This window comes from Mchenga conophoros, linkage group LG8, assembly GCF_057382185.1.
Source record: "Mchenga conophoros isolate Kocher_MC1m ecotype Shallow Benthic linkage group LG8, M_conophoros_male_GT1.1, whole genome shotgun sequence".
NCBI classification, from domain to species: domain Eukaryota; kingdom Metazoa; phylum Chordata; class Actinopteri; order Cichliformes; family Cichlidae; genus Mchenga; species Mchenga conophoros.
The window spans coordinates 20,176,614-20,195,140 of NC_140533.1; the positions used below are offsets into that span (position 1 = coordinate 20,176,614).

At 38.8% G+C, this 18,527-nt stretch overlaps 2 protein-coding genes across 5 annotated transcripts in view; one reads left to right on the forward strand and one right to left on the reverse strand.

The window, feature by feature from the left end:
* pax2b (paired box 2b) overlaps positions 1 to 5,405 on the reverse strand; it is a 29,731-nt gene extending 24,326 nt beyond the window's left edge. For 2 of the 4 annotated variants that reach the window (XM_085284829.1, XM_085284831.1), the window contains exons 1-3: positions 4,848 to 5,405; positions 3,114 to 3,279; positions 2,438 to 2,635 (exon numbers count right to left, since the gene is read on the reverse strand). In XM_085284829.1, the coding sequence (XP_085140955.1) occupies positions 2,438 to 2,635; positions 3,114 to 3,279; positions 4,848 to 4,890 (407 nt within the window). In that variant the 5' untranslated portion in view covers positions 4,891 to 5,405. Of the gene's footprint in view, positions 1 to 2,437; positions 2,651 to 3,113; positions 3,280 to 4,847 lie in introns of all 4 variants that reach the window. The other 2 variants (XM_085284828.1, XM_085284830.1) reach the window with 1 other exon arrangement.
* A 521-nt stretch (positions 5,406 to 5,926) lies between these two features.
* Positions 5,927 to 10,623, forward strand: LOC146568650 (uncharacterized). The gene is made up of 5 exons (XM_085283405.1): positions 5,927 to 6,423; positions 6,820 to 6,894; positions 7,264 to 7,345; positions 7,799 to 8,096; positions 9,833 to 10,623. The coding sequence occupies exons 1-5, from the start codon at positions 6,399 to 6,401 to the stop codon at positions 9,866 to 9,868; spliced, it is 516 nt and encodes a 171-aa protein (XP_085139531.1). The 5' UTR covers positions 5,927 to 6,398; the 3' UTR covers positions 9,869 to 10,623.
* The last annotated feature ends 7,904 nt before the right edge of the window (positions 10,624 to 18,527 follow it).

Here is an 18,527-nt window from a genome sequence, read left to right on the forward strand (position 1 = left end):
ACATCTCCGCAGAACCACCAGCCCCCATGTGCCAGTGCGGATGAGGTTGTATTGATCGGGGCTTGGGGAGAAAAAGTTGGGGATTAGTCACACGGGCAAACAGATGCAAATAGAAAGCTATAAATTATATGTGACAGGAAAGCAATAGTTCCTTATTGCCTTGCACAAGCTTACGCCAGCATTAGATTCCTTTAATCTGAATGGCAACTGGGGAGAGAGGGAGCTGTCACAATAATTTGTAAACTTTAAAACTATTCATCACGTATGCCACGAGAGCCATTTAAAAGTACTAAAAAAAAGAAGGCGGTGTGAGGACCGTAGAGCCTTTTGGATGGTGTTCTTATCGCTCATTTGTGACTATGTAGATTGGAACTCTGAATCAAAAATAGTATGGTTTTTATTTTGGTCATCCGATATCAATGTTATGTAGGTGCCAGAAGCCTTCAGAAAAATTAATCCCACACTGTCACGAATTAAAAACAAAAACAAAAACCAAGAAAACTCCCCTCGAAGGCAAAGCTACCTAACAACAAGCCTTTGCAGAAAGCGCATATTGATGTTTTAATTTTTTTCACTTCTCCCCATAACAGTTATTCGACCCCTTGACTTGTGTGTGCTACATAAATTCAAAGACTTTATTTGGTATCCATGTTCTTGATATTGAATAAGCAATTTGGGAGAATGAATTAATGACCTGGCTGTTGCTGAAAATCCCCTGAAGAGATATTAAAATTGCTTTACTCCTGAATCAATAATATTGAACGCCATTGAAGACCCTTTTTTTTATGTCTAGCACCCAAGGTAGCGTTACTTGTTGGTTGTGGTGGCCCTGACGAACAGTACAACACTATCTCTGTAGCATTTAATAATGCATGCACAGGGGAGAGGTGTTTAAATCAAGCATCCCCTTTGTCACAAGTCCTGAGGTCAAACTGTCTGCCACAGAAACCCACAACTGGCCCCACTCACTCACAACCATCCAGCTGGAAAAGACTCTGGCTATGGCCTTGTTTTTTCTTTTTTCTACATAACTACTTAACTGGGAAAACCCCTTTTTCAAGTACAAACATTTCTTGAAATGGATTAAGCTATTATTATAGTGACTTTTAAGAACTGCTGCATCTAAGTTTGCAACTGACCGAATCACTGAGAATGTTTTCATTGTTAAAATTTCATTGTTATGTTAAAATATTTAGCCGTAGCTAAATCAAAGCAAATGCTCATAGAGTTTCATTTATATGTGTTTTTGGAGCAAGACACTGAACTCTTACATGAGTTCTATTGAAAAATATATTCAGCATTAAGCCATAATAGAAATTCAAAGTAGCTCTCATATTTGGCTGATAGAATTACACCGCTTTGTGTTCGCATTTTAATTTCCCACATAAACAAAGACACATAAGTCTCCCCCCTCTCACACACACAGCTTCCTTCCAAAATAGAAAGCTTTAATTGGAATTGAAAAACTTTATAGGGCTCTTTTAATGATATTAATGTACATTTTGAATTTATCACATACATGTGTCTGAGCCTCCTTAAATGGGGCTTTTTAAGCAGCCACGAAGCATGAAATGAATTTTCTTCAGCCTTTTCTCTATTTAAAAGATGTCTTGTGTGGAGCTGTCCATGCTCTCCCATCAGCTCATTAAAATGTAATGCTGATGCTGGCTCTATGGAACAGTGCCTCTTAACCAAAGTTCATCACCAGGGATCTCTGGTGGTGGTGGTGGTGGTGGGAGGGGGACAGGGTAAGGAAGGGTGAGGTGATAGTGGGGATGTCCTGGGTCTTGCTGTGACTGCCGTTTTCAAAATACAGGCTATAACTATATGCTGTTAAAAAATACTTTGAAGAGATGAAAGCAATTATAGGGACAATTGTGAATGAACTGAAAATGTGATAAGAAATGTGATAAAAAAAGATGTATGTGTATATATATATATATATATATATATATATATATATATATATATATATTTCCGAAATATTATCTTGCTGAAAAACCCGCGTTGCTTTCTCTGTGCAGTAGCTCCAGCACATTAGATGTGCTAAAGAAAATTGGCCTTCTTTATAGCGCCACGGGATCTGGTCACCGAATATTGATCGGTTTTCATCTCGACAGATTCACTCAGTCCTGGATGTACTGCTGATTGTTGAGGGAGTTTGGCCTGAAAGATTGAATTGCACCTCTGAGACCGCAGGCAGCCTCGGCGTGCCGGGCAGCAAGAAGTTGGTCAAACAATATTCTGCAGTGGGTGGCGCGTTTAGCCCAGACATACAGTGATAAATGATTTTCAATTTGCGCCCTGCCGGCCCTCTTCATTAAAGTGTTTACACCCGGCAGCCCGTCGTTTACCTAAACTACATTCACAAAGGAAAAAAAAAATCCAAATTGTGTATTTATTTTGAAGTCACTCTATAATTTCCATTTCCCCCTACCTGTTAATGGATGAGACGCTGGGAACAGTGTCATTGTCGCAGACGCCCTCTGCCAGAAGTCTGTCTCTGATCTCCCAGGCAAACATGGTTGGGTTTTGTCTCTTGTAGTCTGCTATTTTTTCCACAACCTTTGGCGTGGCTACTTTGGGTTTAGACCCACCAATTACCCCTGGTTTGATGCTGCCAGTCTCATAGTATCTGCAAAACAAAAACCTGCAATAATTAAATCAATACGAGCAATAAACGGACTGTTAACCTTAAGAGTGGGCAAATCCAGTTATGTTTTGTTTAACACGAAAGTGTGAAACATTTAACTTCTTTAAAAAAGAAAAAAGAAAAAACCCCAATCAGTTTTAATCGTTACCTTTAAATAAAAATAAAATAATAATTACTAGCAGGAAACCGCACGCTGTGCAAACATATAGTTCTGTTGTCAAATCCTTTTAGTGGACACTAAACTAACAAGTCATCTGACCCCTCCCAAACTAACAGACTGCTAATTATAACGGTTACTCAAAGGCAGTTTTCATTTATATTTCAAGATTATTAAAAGCAGAGCTGAGTTTAGTAGGCTATGTTCAATTCTCTCTTCCCACATTATTTTACATCTGCGTTACTTACTCTCCTGCTAGGAAAACCTGCCTGGCTGAATGCAGGGCTGAGAGTTTTCACCTACCTGCCCAGGATCTTGCTGACGCAGCCGTGGCTGACCCGCAGCTGCCTGGAGATGTCGCAGGGCCGGACGCCCTGGTGGGCCAGCTCCACTATCCGCTGTCTCACCACGTCCGGGAGGGGTCTGCCGTTCACAAACACCCCGCCGAGCTGGTTCACACCTCCGTGCCCTACGTGGGATACAACAGCAACACCACAAACAGACGTAACATTACATAAGGTCGTAATAGACAGGAAGGTCCAGGCAGGTAAGTATTTAAAAAAAATTATATCAGGCAGAAAAAAATCACGGAGCAAAGGCGTGTGTAATATAAGTGAGTAGGCTGACCTACATGCATTTATTATTATCGAGAACCCTCTAATGGTGTAATTTAAAATATATTTTTTTTTCATTAAAAAAGTATGTAGCTTCTATTTTAATTTTATGAAATTACAATACCATATTTCTCTTTGTTTCTCAAACAGCTTCACCAAAGCGACTAAATAATAATATGTTTTCAGAATAATCGCAAAAATTGTATGATTGTTTCAGCTGCTGGAGATTTAAAAGTGGACATAGTGACAGCAGCGCAAAGCAATATGTAAGATATTAAATATTTATTTAATTTGGTCACATATTTTCACAAAATAAAAACTGACTAAAATAATTTTTATTATTATTTTGATGAATGTTGCTTGATGTATTTTTTTATATGTATACATATTTTATTCAAATTAAGTTACAAAAATCAATCTCAAACATCGTGAATTAAAATACTTTCAATAAATAAATAAATATCGATGTGACACTCACCTACTCAACCACAAAATTATTTAGAATATGCATGTGTTTATTTCTAATATTTTAAATATTATTGTAAATAATCTCTCTTATTGTGACATCTTCCTCCTTAAATTGGACCTGTAAGCCTCCTCCACAACGGAAATGCATGTCCCGAAATGAATTTAAAAAATAATATAAATATATTTTTGACACTCCATGAAAGTTTCACACAGTCGAAACAAAGACTTGATATTTTCTTAGCACCTCACGGCTCCTGTTGGCTATTAAGTTACGAGCTCCTTCATTCCCTTCATGCAAATTTAAATAATTGAACAAGCCTTGATTACTCACATTACATATTATTTTAGTAAACGGAGAGATTATCAATAATTCACACACATTCGCCAAATTACGAGTAAAGCACACTGTGCGTTGACTACAAAGTGCTGCACACAGAGCTTGTTGTTAGCTGGATAATTTGAGTAATAGATGTGTAATGTGTCCTGACTTATTAGGCCTACACACACGCGCGCGCTGCGCGGGAAGCTACGTGGGGATGCACGTGTAAATTACAAAGTACCTGCCAACGCATGTTCTTTGTTTACTAGTGGTTAAAAAGTTGAATTTGTGCACATTGCTGCTGTGAGCGGAGCAGCTTGGCTGTGACAATTTCAGAACATTTCGCGAGGTTCAAATTCGCGCACACGAAAGATATAAGGTCTGAAATTCGTATTAAATATAATATTTATTCCACTGCCAGTCTTATGATTCCTTTTGAGGCTCTGTTCGTCCGTTTATCAGATGGTAATTTTGTCTTTTTAAATGCACGAAGATGCCGGTTACGTCCCAAATCGCTATACAGGCTGCTGCGAGCCGCCTTTGTGCTGTGCAGAAATATTATATATTCCCGTTATTATTTTATCCGCATGCATGCAAAAGCTGCAGTGGCAAAGAAACTCGGGTTGTGCTACTTACGGTGCATCGCTGTAAAGGGGTCTGCTTTGCAGTGAATATCCATTGGATAGCAAAGGAAAGACAGATAATCAACTGAAGTCGCCGTTTCGCCTTCCTATCAAGAATGAAAATGTGAAGAAGAAAAAAAGGTGATTCTACTCGATGGAGGGACTAAGTTTGCCCCTCCACCCCCGCTTCAGCAACCGATCTAATGGCAACTTCTTCCCCCTCAAAGTTGCCCTTCTTTTCTTTAACAGTCCCGTCCTGCAGCGGAGGTCTGGCAGGTGCAAAGCATGACCGAAGGATTGTTTCAGAAACACGACCTGTGCTCAGTTTATCGGTATTTTTTCAAAGCCTGGAGTGACCAGAGGTAATTCTCACAGCATGCCAGCGAGCAAACTGGGTCTCTTTTACAGAAACGAAACGTTCAGGTTCCAGTGTGCAGGGCCCGGTATCTCCTTTAGTCCTGGTGGCTTTGATTCACACGTCAAAACGGCGAAGGGAACCTGCGCGTACGCACACACACACAAGCACACACACGTCGGGGTTTCTCTTTCGCGCTGGATGCGTTAGGCTGGATCTTTGGGTTGGAAATGAAGCCTCTCTCTGTGTCTGTGGTTCTAAAAGCTGCAACCCTCCCCTCCCTCCCTCCCCCTCTCCTCTGCAGACCCCCCTTTTGCTTATATGGATGACTTGTCAGACAAAGGCAATAGATGCCAACACTTTGTGATTCGCCAACGCAAAAAACCGGGGGTCCAAATGAGGAGGTCTCTGGGTCTGTCACACCGGCAGGAAGGGGAGGGAGATAAATAAGGAGTTCCGAGTTACAAATATCAGACTTTATTAGACATTATAACGGCAGTGAAGTATATGATCGCATATTGGAAGTTTTAAATCAATGAATTAGAGCTATACATATATATATATTTTAAATGTGTGTTTTCGTCAGATTTTTTTCCTCCCTAAAATAAACGGACTAACAAGCGTATTTCTGGGAATATACCGGACATCCATCCATTCTTCAAAGCTATGAAGTAGCTCTCCTATTTATTAAGCTTTTTTTTTCTTTTCTTTAAAAAAATATTAATATTATAATATTATTGATCTTGCCGCCAGCCCTGGGCCCACTTTAGGCCCATTTTGTTTTTGCCTTTATCCTATTTCTCCCTTTAATCCGATGTAGGAAATGTTGAAACTGGCTATGTAAATGCACATGTATTCACTTTACTACATTCTGCTGATTGTGATGATGATTGCGGTGGTTCAAACTGAACCGGGGTGATGGTTGGAGGTGAAAGTTGCTACGCACGCAGCAGTGCCGCCTAGCTTCTGTAGATGGCGCTGTATAGTTTCTCAAATTTAAAGGTGGCTGTCAAAGTGGTCCAAAAAAAAAAAAAAAAAAAGTTAAACTTGGGGTGCACTTGAGTGCTTGCAACCTGAGGAGTGAAAAACAGTATTCGAGTAAAATATCTGTCAGTTGTAGACCTGTAGACTCCTGCAAAGGGTTGCAAAGTTATTAATTATTAACTGATAACTTCGCCATCCGAAACTGGAGAATCTTGGACTTCAACAATGATGATGAAGACAAGTGAAGAAGGTGCGTTTTATTTAATCTTACTAGCATCCTGTTTTACACAGTTAGAATATGTCAATATATATATATATATATATATATATATATATATATATATATATATATATATATATATATATATATATATATATATATATATATACACACCCATTATTTTATAAGGCTCTAAATACAATACGAACATTAATTATTAACAAAGACCAAAAAAATAACACTTAGATTTTTTTCACATATAAAAGAGAATATAATTACCAAAATAAAAGTCTAGTATTTCTATGCACCTAAAGCAATAATAATAATAATAATAATAATAATAATAATAATAATAATAATAATAATAATAACGCATTTTTGAGCACAATTCATATATATATTATACATATACATATGTATCTCCAGGGTCGCTGGTCGCTGATGGGCGGGGTCGTACTGGGGGGGCAGACGGCCACATCTCGCGCTCTGCCTCCTGGTCAGGTTAGAGGATGATTTCTCTTTTTGTTACTGTTTTTGGAGAGAGCTTCTGGTACAATATGTAGCACTATAGGCTGTAATTTCACAGCCGGCTGCACATTTCCCTTAAAGCTACATTCTTTTTTTCTCTCTCTCCCCCCTCCTATAAGACCCCCACCATCACTAACACCACCGCCACCATCACCATCGTCATCCCCCTCCCTCAGTTTTCTACTCACCTTCTCTCACTCTCTCTCGTGGCCTTTTGCACCCCACAGTTGATCCTCCCCATACAAGAATTAGGCAGGAGGCGAAATTATTATTAATAATTTAGAGCAAATGATATCAGTGTGTTTGTCTGTTTACTTTGTTTGGCTCCTATTTGGACCGCAGGTGTGCTACTTTTTGGAGGAGGGGACCGCTCCATTCAGCAGTTACAGCCTGGGATCAGAGAGCTCATAAAAAGTCATTCAGGGTAAAAAATTTATATATATATATATATATATATATATATATATATATATATATATATATATATATATATATATATATATATATATATATATATATATATATATATATATATATCAAAAAGGAGAACTGACATATATAAATACACATATTTACACATATCTCCCCCCCAAAGTTTTACTTGTTATAATTAATCCCTGGTACTTTTCATCAAGTGAGCACCAAAACCAGAAACCTGAAACGAGTTGTTTAAAAAATAAAATAAATTAAAGTTTCAAGAAATTAAATCACTGTCTCGTCTCCGCTCTGACATGCAGCAGCGGCATTTAAGACGATGCGACTGCTTGTCAAGAGTTTGGAAAATGTTTTTGGAGCCTGTGTGCACCCATTAGGAGAGGTGTAATGTATTGACAGAGAGCAATTTATCTTTTGCCCCGCTTCCTAATGGCCTGTGCAGAGGAGAGAGGAAAGGTGGCATGGAGGAGGAGGAGGAGAAGGAGGTGGAGAGGGAAGAAGGAGCACCGACGGTCCAGCAGCTCCACCCGCCGAACATCAACTCACACTTTCAGGCAACTGTGGGGAGGATGATCGAGGCGTCTGAGTGGTGGTTAAGAAGTTTTATTTCTGTAGAGGTGTCATATCAGTTTTCCCCCCTTTTTTCTTCCTGTGCAGGCTGCTGGCTGGCTCCCTCGCGTTATTCCAACGTCACCAATCGATCTGAGTTTCCCTGCAGAGGGGAGCTGACACCACTCGTTGTAAGTTGAATATTAATCCTTTTAGATTTAAGGGAGGGGTTCGTCATCAGATTTAAGTTGATTTAGATGAATTTGCTGCAGAATGGAGGCTCATTTAGGCTCTTTTTGCACATCGTGTAAACCTAATATTAATGTCCACATTTTTATTTGGAAAAGATGCTCTGTACGATTGAATAAAAATAGTAATAGTAATAGCAGCCTTGTTATTTTGATATAGGTTTCACAAAAAAAACCCCCAAAAAACAAAAAAAACAAAAAAAAACAACCCACTCTTAAATATGTACAAAGACGTAATGTCGTTGTTTTATAAGCAGGGGATCTGAGAAGTTCAGGTCAGCCTCTCCACGGTCTCCCACTTACATATAATACAGTAAAACTTACAAAATAGCTCTCCACACCGTACTGTATATTAGATTTCGTCACTCTGCCCTGTGCTCCTGCAACCAGGCTACCATACTCTGGGCTACAAATCCTGTGAACAGATGGCGCATCAATTTGATTCCACCTTCTACACCGTGAAAGATTGATTTTGCACTTGCTTTTAATTTTGCCCATAATTAATTGGATCATTACAACTGTTTTCCATTGATCCCCTAGTTGAAACGTAAAATTAAAACGCGATCTCTGTTTCGTTTCTCTGATTTTATTTCAATATATTTATGCATTTGCTCTGCTGAAGAGCATCCTACATTGTTTCTGGCGCTGTCAGCTGAGAGTCTGTTCCCTCAAAGATGCAGCAGATTAATATTTCAGAGTTATAAAGTCATTATAAGCTCAGAGTGTGGCCTCATTGAATAACAACACAGACATGGAAACACACGTCCGGTCCTCTCTGTCTCTTATCGAAAAAAAAATAGTTTTATTTTTTTTAATGTTTTATTTTATGACAGTGGCATTATAATAGCTCCCATGGTGCTCACGTGATGTTATAGTATATCAATAATTAAATAATTCTAATCTAAACAATCAGTTCTTAAGCTCTTGTTAATGCAACCGATCAGTTTTAAAAATATATTTAACATGTTAATATAGTAAGTGCAAGTTAAAAAACGAACCTTTTGCAATATGTAACTTTGCAGATATTAAATCCACACTGCACATAACAATAAGAATAAACAGTAATAATTAAGCAATCTAAAGAGGCTTTTACCTCGATTTTTACGGATGTCAGCAATTTAGTCCATTCACACTTAACTGGAATCAATTACTCTTTAATAATATCGTTTATCCACTTAGGAATAAGGTTGAACTTGATATCTGAGCGTCTTCTGAATAGATTTACAGGTAAGTAAATTAAGCCATTGCACATTTTTGTCATTAACATTTGTTAAAGAATAATCTGTCAGCCTTTGATCGACATTTTGACGCCACTCTGTAGGCCCCACACATCAGATTTTAGTTGTTGCTTTGTGTGCGCACTTAGAGTGAGTGCGTCAGTTCACTTCAGCCAATTTAACCGCTTACTGTCTTTGATGGCAAATCATGAAAAATTAAGAATAGGCGTAAAAGTCAATGCCATAGTTTACAGCTGCCAGGGTCATATTTCAGAAGATAAAACCCACACAGGAAGAACTTTATCTGCTCTGAGGATCCGTACTGTAACTGTAAATGTCCTTACAGCGACCTTAAAAAACAAAACAAAGAAAACAAAACAGCGTAAAAACAAAAAACTGTTACCTTCATCCGTTTTGTTGTTAACTGCAATTAAAGCCTTTCCATGTCTGCTGTGTTTTCAGGTTGGCTGTTCATCTGATGATCTGTCCCGTCATTAGTCCTCAACAGCAGCCCTCCACCCCCTCAACGCACACACACACACACACACACATAATGAGTGGTTCCAGTCATTTTGTATTGTATTAAAGATCCAAATGCAAGTGAGATCAGGTTACATTACTTTGATTAGAAAATACTTTGTTAAATTACTTTTCATAGCCTGAGCACAAAGGCAGTCAGACAGTCGAGTTTCTGAGCTTTTCCATGCCTCAGGTAGAGCAAATCATTAAGAAAAATTAACATCTCATTTGCATTTAAACATGAAAGAAAAAAATTGCATTATTATTATTATTATTATTATTATTATTATTATTATTATTATTATTATTATTACTATTATTATTATTGTTTAGCAGGGTTATATGTTATAGCTATCATTCTTTGAGACCCTAAATTGGGGAATAAAGATAAAGAACTGGCTCTTCATTCATTATGCAGATTTGGAAGTTACTGTTAAATATGCCCTGCAGTGTCAGATTAAAAATAGGACTGTATCTTGTCATTTTCAAAAGTATTCTCCATGTTGCATTTATTGCACTGGGAACAAGGGCTAAATCCTTCCTCTTCCCCATCAAACTTTCCACATGAATAGTTAAATGTGTGCCCCTCTGGTTTTAACTTCACAAAGACTGGCGAGGCTTTGCAGCAAAGCTGGTAAGGGCATCAGGAATGAAAGTCAGGAGTGTTCTGGATAACTGTAAAGGAAATCATATGTATCTTTACTGTTTGTTCAATAAAAGTTAATTGCCACTAATGTCCAGCTATGATCATTTCCCAAGCATTCTCTTTTATCATTTTACATGAATGAAAATAAAAGTATCCTCATCATCATCAACCACCACTAACAGTGACTATCAGAGCTGCACACAAGCATGTCTTTCAGTGGATAAAGGCAGCACACATTAGCCAGCCTCCCATAAGGCCCAGGGTTCATCACTATGGGAGAAGCAGGAGCTTGTCTCTCTCTATCTTTTCCTCTCTCTTTTCCTCTATGTGTGTGTGTGTGTGTGTGTGTGTGTGTGTGTGTGTGTGGGTGTGAGTGTGTGTGTGTGTGTGTGTGTGTGTGTGTACAACAGAGATCAGCCCGAGGCGGCTCGGAGGTGTCCCGCCAGCTGCCTCTGTCCCATCCAGACAGCCAACAGCTTCCAATCACATGTCAGCAATATGGGAAACAGAGCTTCTGTCCAGTGGGCCGCTGACATGTGTTAGCCTATGGCATGTGAATGCATAATATAGCAGTCACCTCCTGGTGGCAGACTTAAAACTCAAAAGGTTGTATTTTTTGTCCAGCTCAGACAATTTGATTTTCTTAATTTTTCACACATTGTCTTGTTGTTTCTGTTCCTTCTCTGTCTTTGTCCTCGCTAGTTATCTTCAGCGTAATAATCATGATTATATGAGCAATGATAGCTGCGCCCGTGTGACTTGCTGATTAGTTTGTGTGTCTGTGGGTGCAGGAGAAGCTGTGTATACACATATATTCCTCTCCCCAGAAATCTACGGATGAGCAGCTCCCACATAAGCTCCTGATCACTTCTGTAAATGCTTCCTGTCACCTTCAGTGGTGTAATGATCATGAAAATTGTGACCTTGATCTATGGAAAGCCATAATGTGACTGAATGGCCTCCTCCCACATACTTTCTCACCGGCTCTGAGCTCAGAGGTACGCTAAAGGACGGCTCTGAGGAAGATTGTTTAGCGGTAATAAAAAGCCAGTAGTTTGGCTTGTAATGGTTCGGGCATTCCTCCTCTTCACAGCCATTTGGCTAAATCTTCAGTGATGGAGGCCTGTGTGAATTTAGATGAGAATCTGGGAGATGTTGACGCTTGTCCTCAGGCACCGAAGAGATTTTATTGTCTGCTGGGCCAACATGATCAAGCACACAACTGTGTTTAGGGGACAAAAGAGTGCAGCAATGATGTTGTGTCCTGTAGTTATCATTTAGGGGTCTGATTTTAAAATCATTTTGTAATGTAATCATGCACAAAATGTTGTTGGCTGCTGTTGTCTTTTGGCTTATTATTATTGTTTACTTGTAGACTGAAAGATGAGAGCTGCAATCTGTGACTATGACTATAAAAACATTTCTAAAATGTATTTTCTGTGGTTTAAATAAAGTAGGAGTTTACATGAATTTTAATGGGCGACAGTCGGATGTGTTAGGCACGAGGACAACTTTTCCTGCGTTTGTTTTTCATTATTGTTTTGCTCCAAGTGAAGACAGAAAAAGAAAAAGAAAAACCTCTGGCGTGATGCTGCTCGAATTCTCATTTAGTCTGGAAAATCTGGTTTGCGCAACATTGTTTATGATCACACCCTTGCCAGCTTTTCATATTTAAACGAGCAAAGGTTTAATTACCAAATGATGACAGTGTCATATGGTGCCATGATGGCACAGGGTGTCTAATGAATGCAGAGGAGCCAGGGATGCGTATGCGACACTGAGTGACAGTGGGATGCACAGATCAAAACAGGAAAAAAAGAAGGGGGAGAGACAGTAAAACATCTGTAATTTGCAATTCACTAATGTTCAATGGTTGCTCATGGATTAAGAATTTTAAACTATTGTCTGCCAGATGGAAGAGAAGAGGGAGGGAGGGATAGGGGAGGAGGGTGCTTCTAAGCAGCATATTTACATCTGTATATCAACCCTAGATTTAGTAATCAGACAGAGGAAAAACCAACTGCCTCCAAAAACACTCTCGGGGCATCACATCTATTACCTATTTTCCAGCAGCGTAAACATTAGAGAATGATTCTACCATTTTTTCAGAGGTGTATTTAAATTTGCCAGGACAGCTTGCAGACTGTGGGGAGTTTTGTGCACAACTTGCTCTATCTATCTCGATATAATCACGAGACAGTTTGGAGTGCTGGACTCGGGTCTGCTCACACATCAGAGTTAATTTCACTGGGATGTTGATGTGCTCTGAAATATTGCACTGAAGTAATATCAGTTAGTGGGCCGCCAAAAGATGTACATGCTTAACCAGGCATGAAACCTTGCTGAATTACATCGTATTTATACTTATCTCAGATCAACGCTTTTGTCATTAAAATTTGGTCTGGTTGCCCGTGTGGTTTATGGATCTGTTTAATGATGCACTGTGTAATAGTGTTACAATGTATAGCCGCATGATGTACTGGCACATTTCACTCAGAGGCTTCAATAAATAACCACAGCAACCTTCAAGTTTCATCTCGCTTCAGAGGCTTCCTCTTTTTCCACAATCCTCGTTGTTGCTGTGGAGTCTGTTTACATCACTGTGCTCTTATACGTCATCTGGGGTATAGAGGAAGTACTCAGATTCTTTACTTAAAGTTATCAATTTTGCAAGTTAAGGTTATTATATTTAATTCATTACAGAAAATTGGTTAAAATGCAGTAAATCATACCATATCTCTGCAATCATGCAGAATTATTCCATACTTTTATGTATACATTACTGTGCAAAAGTCTTGAATCACCCTGCATTTCTTTATATTTTCCTTCCAAGCAACCTGACTCTTTTTCAACTTTTTAAAGTGGTTTTGAGCAGTAGTTCTCAGGGCTTTCTGAAGGTCTTTCAACGTTTTTTGGGGGCACTGCCTGCTTTTCCACCAATCTTCAGTCCAGTTCTTACAAAAGAATTTTTTTTTAAATTTTTTAAGGCCTGTCAGTAAACACATTCATTTGTCTTGCCAAAGATAACACGCAATTCTACAGGATCTCAGAGAACTGGTCTTTCAGCTGATCTATCGGTTGTTCCCTGAAGCCTCCTCAGAAATTGTCTCAGTGGAAGGATAGACGTTAGGAAGCCATTCTTAAGGAGGGAGAGAGAACAAGCTGAGGGGTGTCATATTACACAAGAAGTAGATAACGAATCAGTGACAACAGATCTAATGGAGTGATGAATCCGAGCTAGAAGTTTTTGGTTCAAATCCATGTCAATAAACATGGTAGAGATACAACAGTGATCCATCTGTAAAACACGGTGGAGGCATTGTCATGGTTTTGGGCTGCATTTCAGCCAGTGGTGCTGGTGGTCTTGTCAAAATTGATAGGATATTGTCAGATTTGGATCCACCATATAATAAAAGCACATGACTGACAAGGGCTTAGTTTTTCAGCACGACAATGATCCCAAATACACTGCCAATGCAGGAAAAGCATACACAGTGAAAAACTATCAGTTATGGATTGGCTTCCTCAAAGACTGGCTGAAGGATCACCTTGAGAGAGAATTGACAAAGAGAAGGCAGGTAGTGAAGAATAAAGGTGGTCGGAGTGACTCAAAACTTGTGTACAGTGCTGTATTTTAAAATTGTTGAAACATGTGAACATTTACATTATGTTGCTGGTTTGTAAGTAAGTAAGTAAAATTTATTTATATAGCACATTTCACAGATACAAATCACAAAGTGCTTTACAGTAAGATCAGACATACAAGTTAAAATTAATTAAATTAGTTAAAAGCCCGTTTGTATAAAAAAGTCTTCAGCTGCTTTTTAAAGGAGTCAGTAGAGTCTAGACAGCGTAAAGACAACGGCAGAGAGTTCCACAGCCTAGGTGCCAGTGCCTGAAAAGCACTGGCACCTAGTGCTTTTGAAAGTGTAAAACTTTATATGCAAGCTTTGCAACCCACTTCTGTGTTTTGTACATTTATTAAAGTAAAAAGCAGACTACTTACATGTTAAATGTAGAGGTTAATAGTAAAAATGACACAATACAATAGAATACCTCAAAATGAAACCTATGAACAGTGCTTAATCAACTTGCTGCCACTGCACTTCACAGTACTGCTGATCCAGATGGAGATTTCCAAACCATGCAGAATGGATGCCTTTTAAGTCCAATATAGTTTGCGATTGATTTCAAATCATTTCCAAATCTCTTGTGATCAATCAGCCTGCTTTTTAATCCCTCACTGTATTATATTTGATTTGACAGAGTTCAGAGTGATGAATTACAATACTCATGCAAGCGTCAGTAGTCTGCCAATTGATTTTTATGCCATACAGAAATTAATGGAAACCAATCGCTGCCTTCAGCAATGGGTCCCAGTATAGAGCCAGGCTCTTCAAAGTGGCCACAATCACGGCCTGTATATAAAAGGAGGCTGTAGTCTCTAATCTCATCAGTCACAAATATGCATCCTTTCTTATGGAAAACGACCTGGTTCCTAATTTGACCAAATTTGACCAATTTCCTAATGAACTTGCTTGTTTTAAGCCTTTAAACCAGTTGATAAAGAAGGATTTGCTTGTCATGTCACAATGGGCATGCAGGGTCATTGGTTTCTCAGTCAGATCCAGCTTCCTCTTTTTTAGGATTCAGTTGTACTCAAAGACACACTAAAGTGTCAGCTGTTTAGTTTTCAGTAAACCTTTCAAATCTGTAGCATGTTTATCTTGTTTCATGTAAAAGCACATTGTCAACCAAATTGCAGCTTAGTCATACTAAAGTGATAATAAGAAGGTAACCCACTTGGGACTAGGAAAGATTGGGCTTAATTGGTTGAATTTTTTGCATTCAGTGACTGAATGCCACACTGAAGATAGCAACTGACTACAAGTGGTCACAAACCTGGCTTCTGTCGTGGAAGGAACAAATTCAAAGGATCTAGCCTGCAAGGTCATTGTGCTCGTGTGACTGCAGCAATAACTAGCTAGTTTTAGGTGATTAGCTTGATAATCTTCTCAAATATGGCCATGTCCAATTCCAAAGGACCAAGGTGGTACCTAACTTTTCCGACAAACCAGTGTGTGACATCATGGTGGCTACATCCCACTTTATGCACAGTCTGTGTTCTCAACATTAGTCTGAGTGGTCACAGCATGGCTAACATGGTGGAAAAACAGAAAAAAACAGCTATACTAAATTAGCAAGTGTTTCAAATAAAAAATGGCTTTAATCAAGCTGACTCCTTGTTTTCAGTGCATGCTGAATGTACACTGATGCAGACACATGTTGTAGCAGTTGTTGCCAGCGATATATCCTGGCCCTCTGACTGTACAGGTCTCCCATGGCTCTCTCCCCAGGACTGTGAGAACATCTGTCACAGCGCCTGCCATTTTCCTCTGTGGTCAGAGCGTCAGGTGAAGGTGCTGCCTGCTAGCCTCATGACATGGTACACATGGGTACCTCCAACAACAGTGCTCATTAACAGGCAAATGGAGCAGGAGCCCCAGCAAATTGAGCAGCGTTTCGCCAGGATTGGCCCTGCCAGATTGTTCAGATAGCCAAAGTGACATCACCAAGTGCCAGCCCCGTTTGCCCCCACCCCCTCCAAAAAAATTAACATCCCTAATCATCTGCCAGGCTAAACATTATTCTTCATGATTCAGATCAGCCATGCTTGCCCTCCACTCACAGAGTATCTCTCCTCTCTCTGGGCCAAAAGCAGCCAGCCTTGGACTGATTGCTCAGCCTTTTGTGCTTTTCGTTTGTGAGAATGGCAAATCGATTCAAAAATCATCATCCATGAGCAGCTCTCATGCAGAGCTGGGAGTGTGTCACAGATATGAAATGGAAATAAGGAAAACAGAAAGTTGGGCCCTTGGTTTTGAAATAGGTGTCACTGAGAAATAAGCTCGCAAATAAGGTATATTGCTTAAAAATTAGACGATTCTTCAGTGTTAAAGAGGTAATCAGTGATGCAACCAAAGTTTCAGCAAACTTCAGCAAAAAAAAAAAAAGTTAAAATATTTGCCATTACCATTAAAATGATTAAACAGGGTCTTAATGGATGAATTACTTAATATAAAAACATGTGTTTACGCTTTCTGGTGTTATTAAAGGTTAGGATCAGGTCAGTTATGTTGAAATAATAATTTTAATTCAATTATGATGTTGGTTTGAACTTAAATGTCTGGCACTTTCCAAATTTTGAATTTGTAAATCCATTGTTTAATCACTTTCAAGTAAAATTTGTGTGATATCAATATACTGGAGATGTTTTAGAGCCCCTTGTGTTATCGCAGTATGTTTTGACTGTATTAGCAAAGCTCCCAATCACAATAAGAAGACTAAACAGTCTTTTGTGAGGACTGACATGTCCACCTACTTCAACTCCTAACCAGAGTTAATGCCTAAAAACTGAACAACAGAAAGAAAGATAATCACGAACAGAGAGGAAGCTTGGCATATTTAATTAATTACCCCACATTAGAACGTTTGTTTACAGAAATGAAGTGCTACAAGAGGTCTGATGCTAATTAATTCTAAGTGTACTTCCCCCCTCACTCAACATAATGTGTTGATGACTGCTGCTGAGGTACTTTCATGGCAGGTAAACCTATGTCTCATTGCATTTCCATCAATGGCTCTGAGGTGTGTACGGAACAAAAGCTTGCCACAAAGATTAGGGAGAATGTTAACATGATTGCTGATTAATAAAGCCAATTAGAATTCACAGCAAGGCAACAAGAGAGCGGATCAGCACGATCATGATGAAGAGAATGAAGACCGTCTCAGTCTTGTGTAAACCAGTGTGGCAGTAGCAGTTATCACATTTCAGCTTTGAAAGCAGACAAACTTAAACAATGTCTTAACTGCTTTGCTATTCTCTGACCTCCAGCTATATTTATAGTTTTTGCACAGCGGGGAAAAGTAGTAAAAAAAAAGTGCTTATCCATCTGTCCTGTTGACTTTTTTTGCTGCCACTTCATCAGTGTGTCTGGGAGTAAAGCTCAGGGCTGCACACACAGTATAACCAGAGTCTCAGGAGGCCCCTCTCTGGACAATGATGTATTTAAGCCCCTACAGAGGTCAGATGGACTCTGTCCAGAGCATCACCTGCAATCAATAGTGTTGGTAAACCAGGCACAACTGAGCAGACATGGAGGGTCCTCTTCTAAACACACTGTGAGGAAACCGCATGGGCCATTGAACTGCTAAAACTGGGAGAAGAATGGCTTGACGCGCTGCTAGTTAAGCTCAGGCGACTGAGGGAGTATTTATTTATGTTTGGACCCACTACTTACACTTTTGTAACACCTCCCTGGGCTCCTGGAGTTTTACTTATCCCAGTAAAAGAAAAACAGACAGTCCTTTTGTCCTTTCTACTCAGTTACTCTCAGAGTTGTTATTATAGACAGGTGCCCCAATGTAAATACAAATGAAAAAGGTAGGACTGTTTTAAAGCCAAAGACTTAACAATTATCTGTAAAAATCTGACTTCTCTGCATGCAGCTTTGAATCTTAAAGACATAATTATTTAATAAAAAAGTCTTTGCAAAATAAAGAAGAAGAAGAAGAAAAAGAAAGCAAGGGGAAAAATGCAATTAAGAAAACAAATTATCTACTTTTCCATGTAAGAGCATAGAAACATTTAAATTAGCTATAAATAAAAACACAACCTCATGAACAAATATAATGGTTTTCAGTGTTGTAACAATGTCTTTTTCATAGTCCACTATTTTTAAAAGTTTATATAGTTTAGCAAGATTATTTTAGTATCTGTTTTTGTATTATTACCAGTAATTCTGATATTTTCATTTCATTTCATTTCAAAATATATCCTACAAGCTGTAAATTAGATTCTGTCATATTGTCTTATTGAATTAAAAAAATCCTCCCTAATCTCACAGCAGTAATGGTGTCTGAACTTGTTCATTGCTCGTATATTTCTTGCACTTTTCCAAATTTCTTTTTAGTCCCCATTCATTGTTTTTA

Excerpts from the sequence above, each read along its gene's own strand:
- LOC146568650 (XM_085283405.1), top strand. The coding sequence starts at position 6,399 with ATGATGATGAAGACAAGTGAAGAAG. Across the intron at positions 6,424-6,819 it reads GATGAAGACAAGTGAAGAAG|GGTCGCTGGTCGCTGATGGG; the intron begins GTGCGTTTTATT and ends ATGTATCTCCAG. Across the intron at positions 7,346-7,798 it reads CTCATAAAAAGTCATTCAGG|AGGAGAGAGGAAAGGTGGCA; the intron begins GTAAAAAATTTA and ends TGGCCTGTGCAG.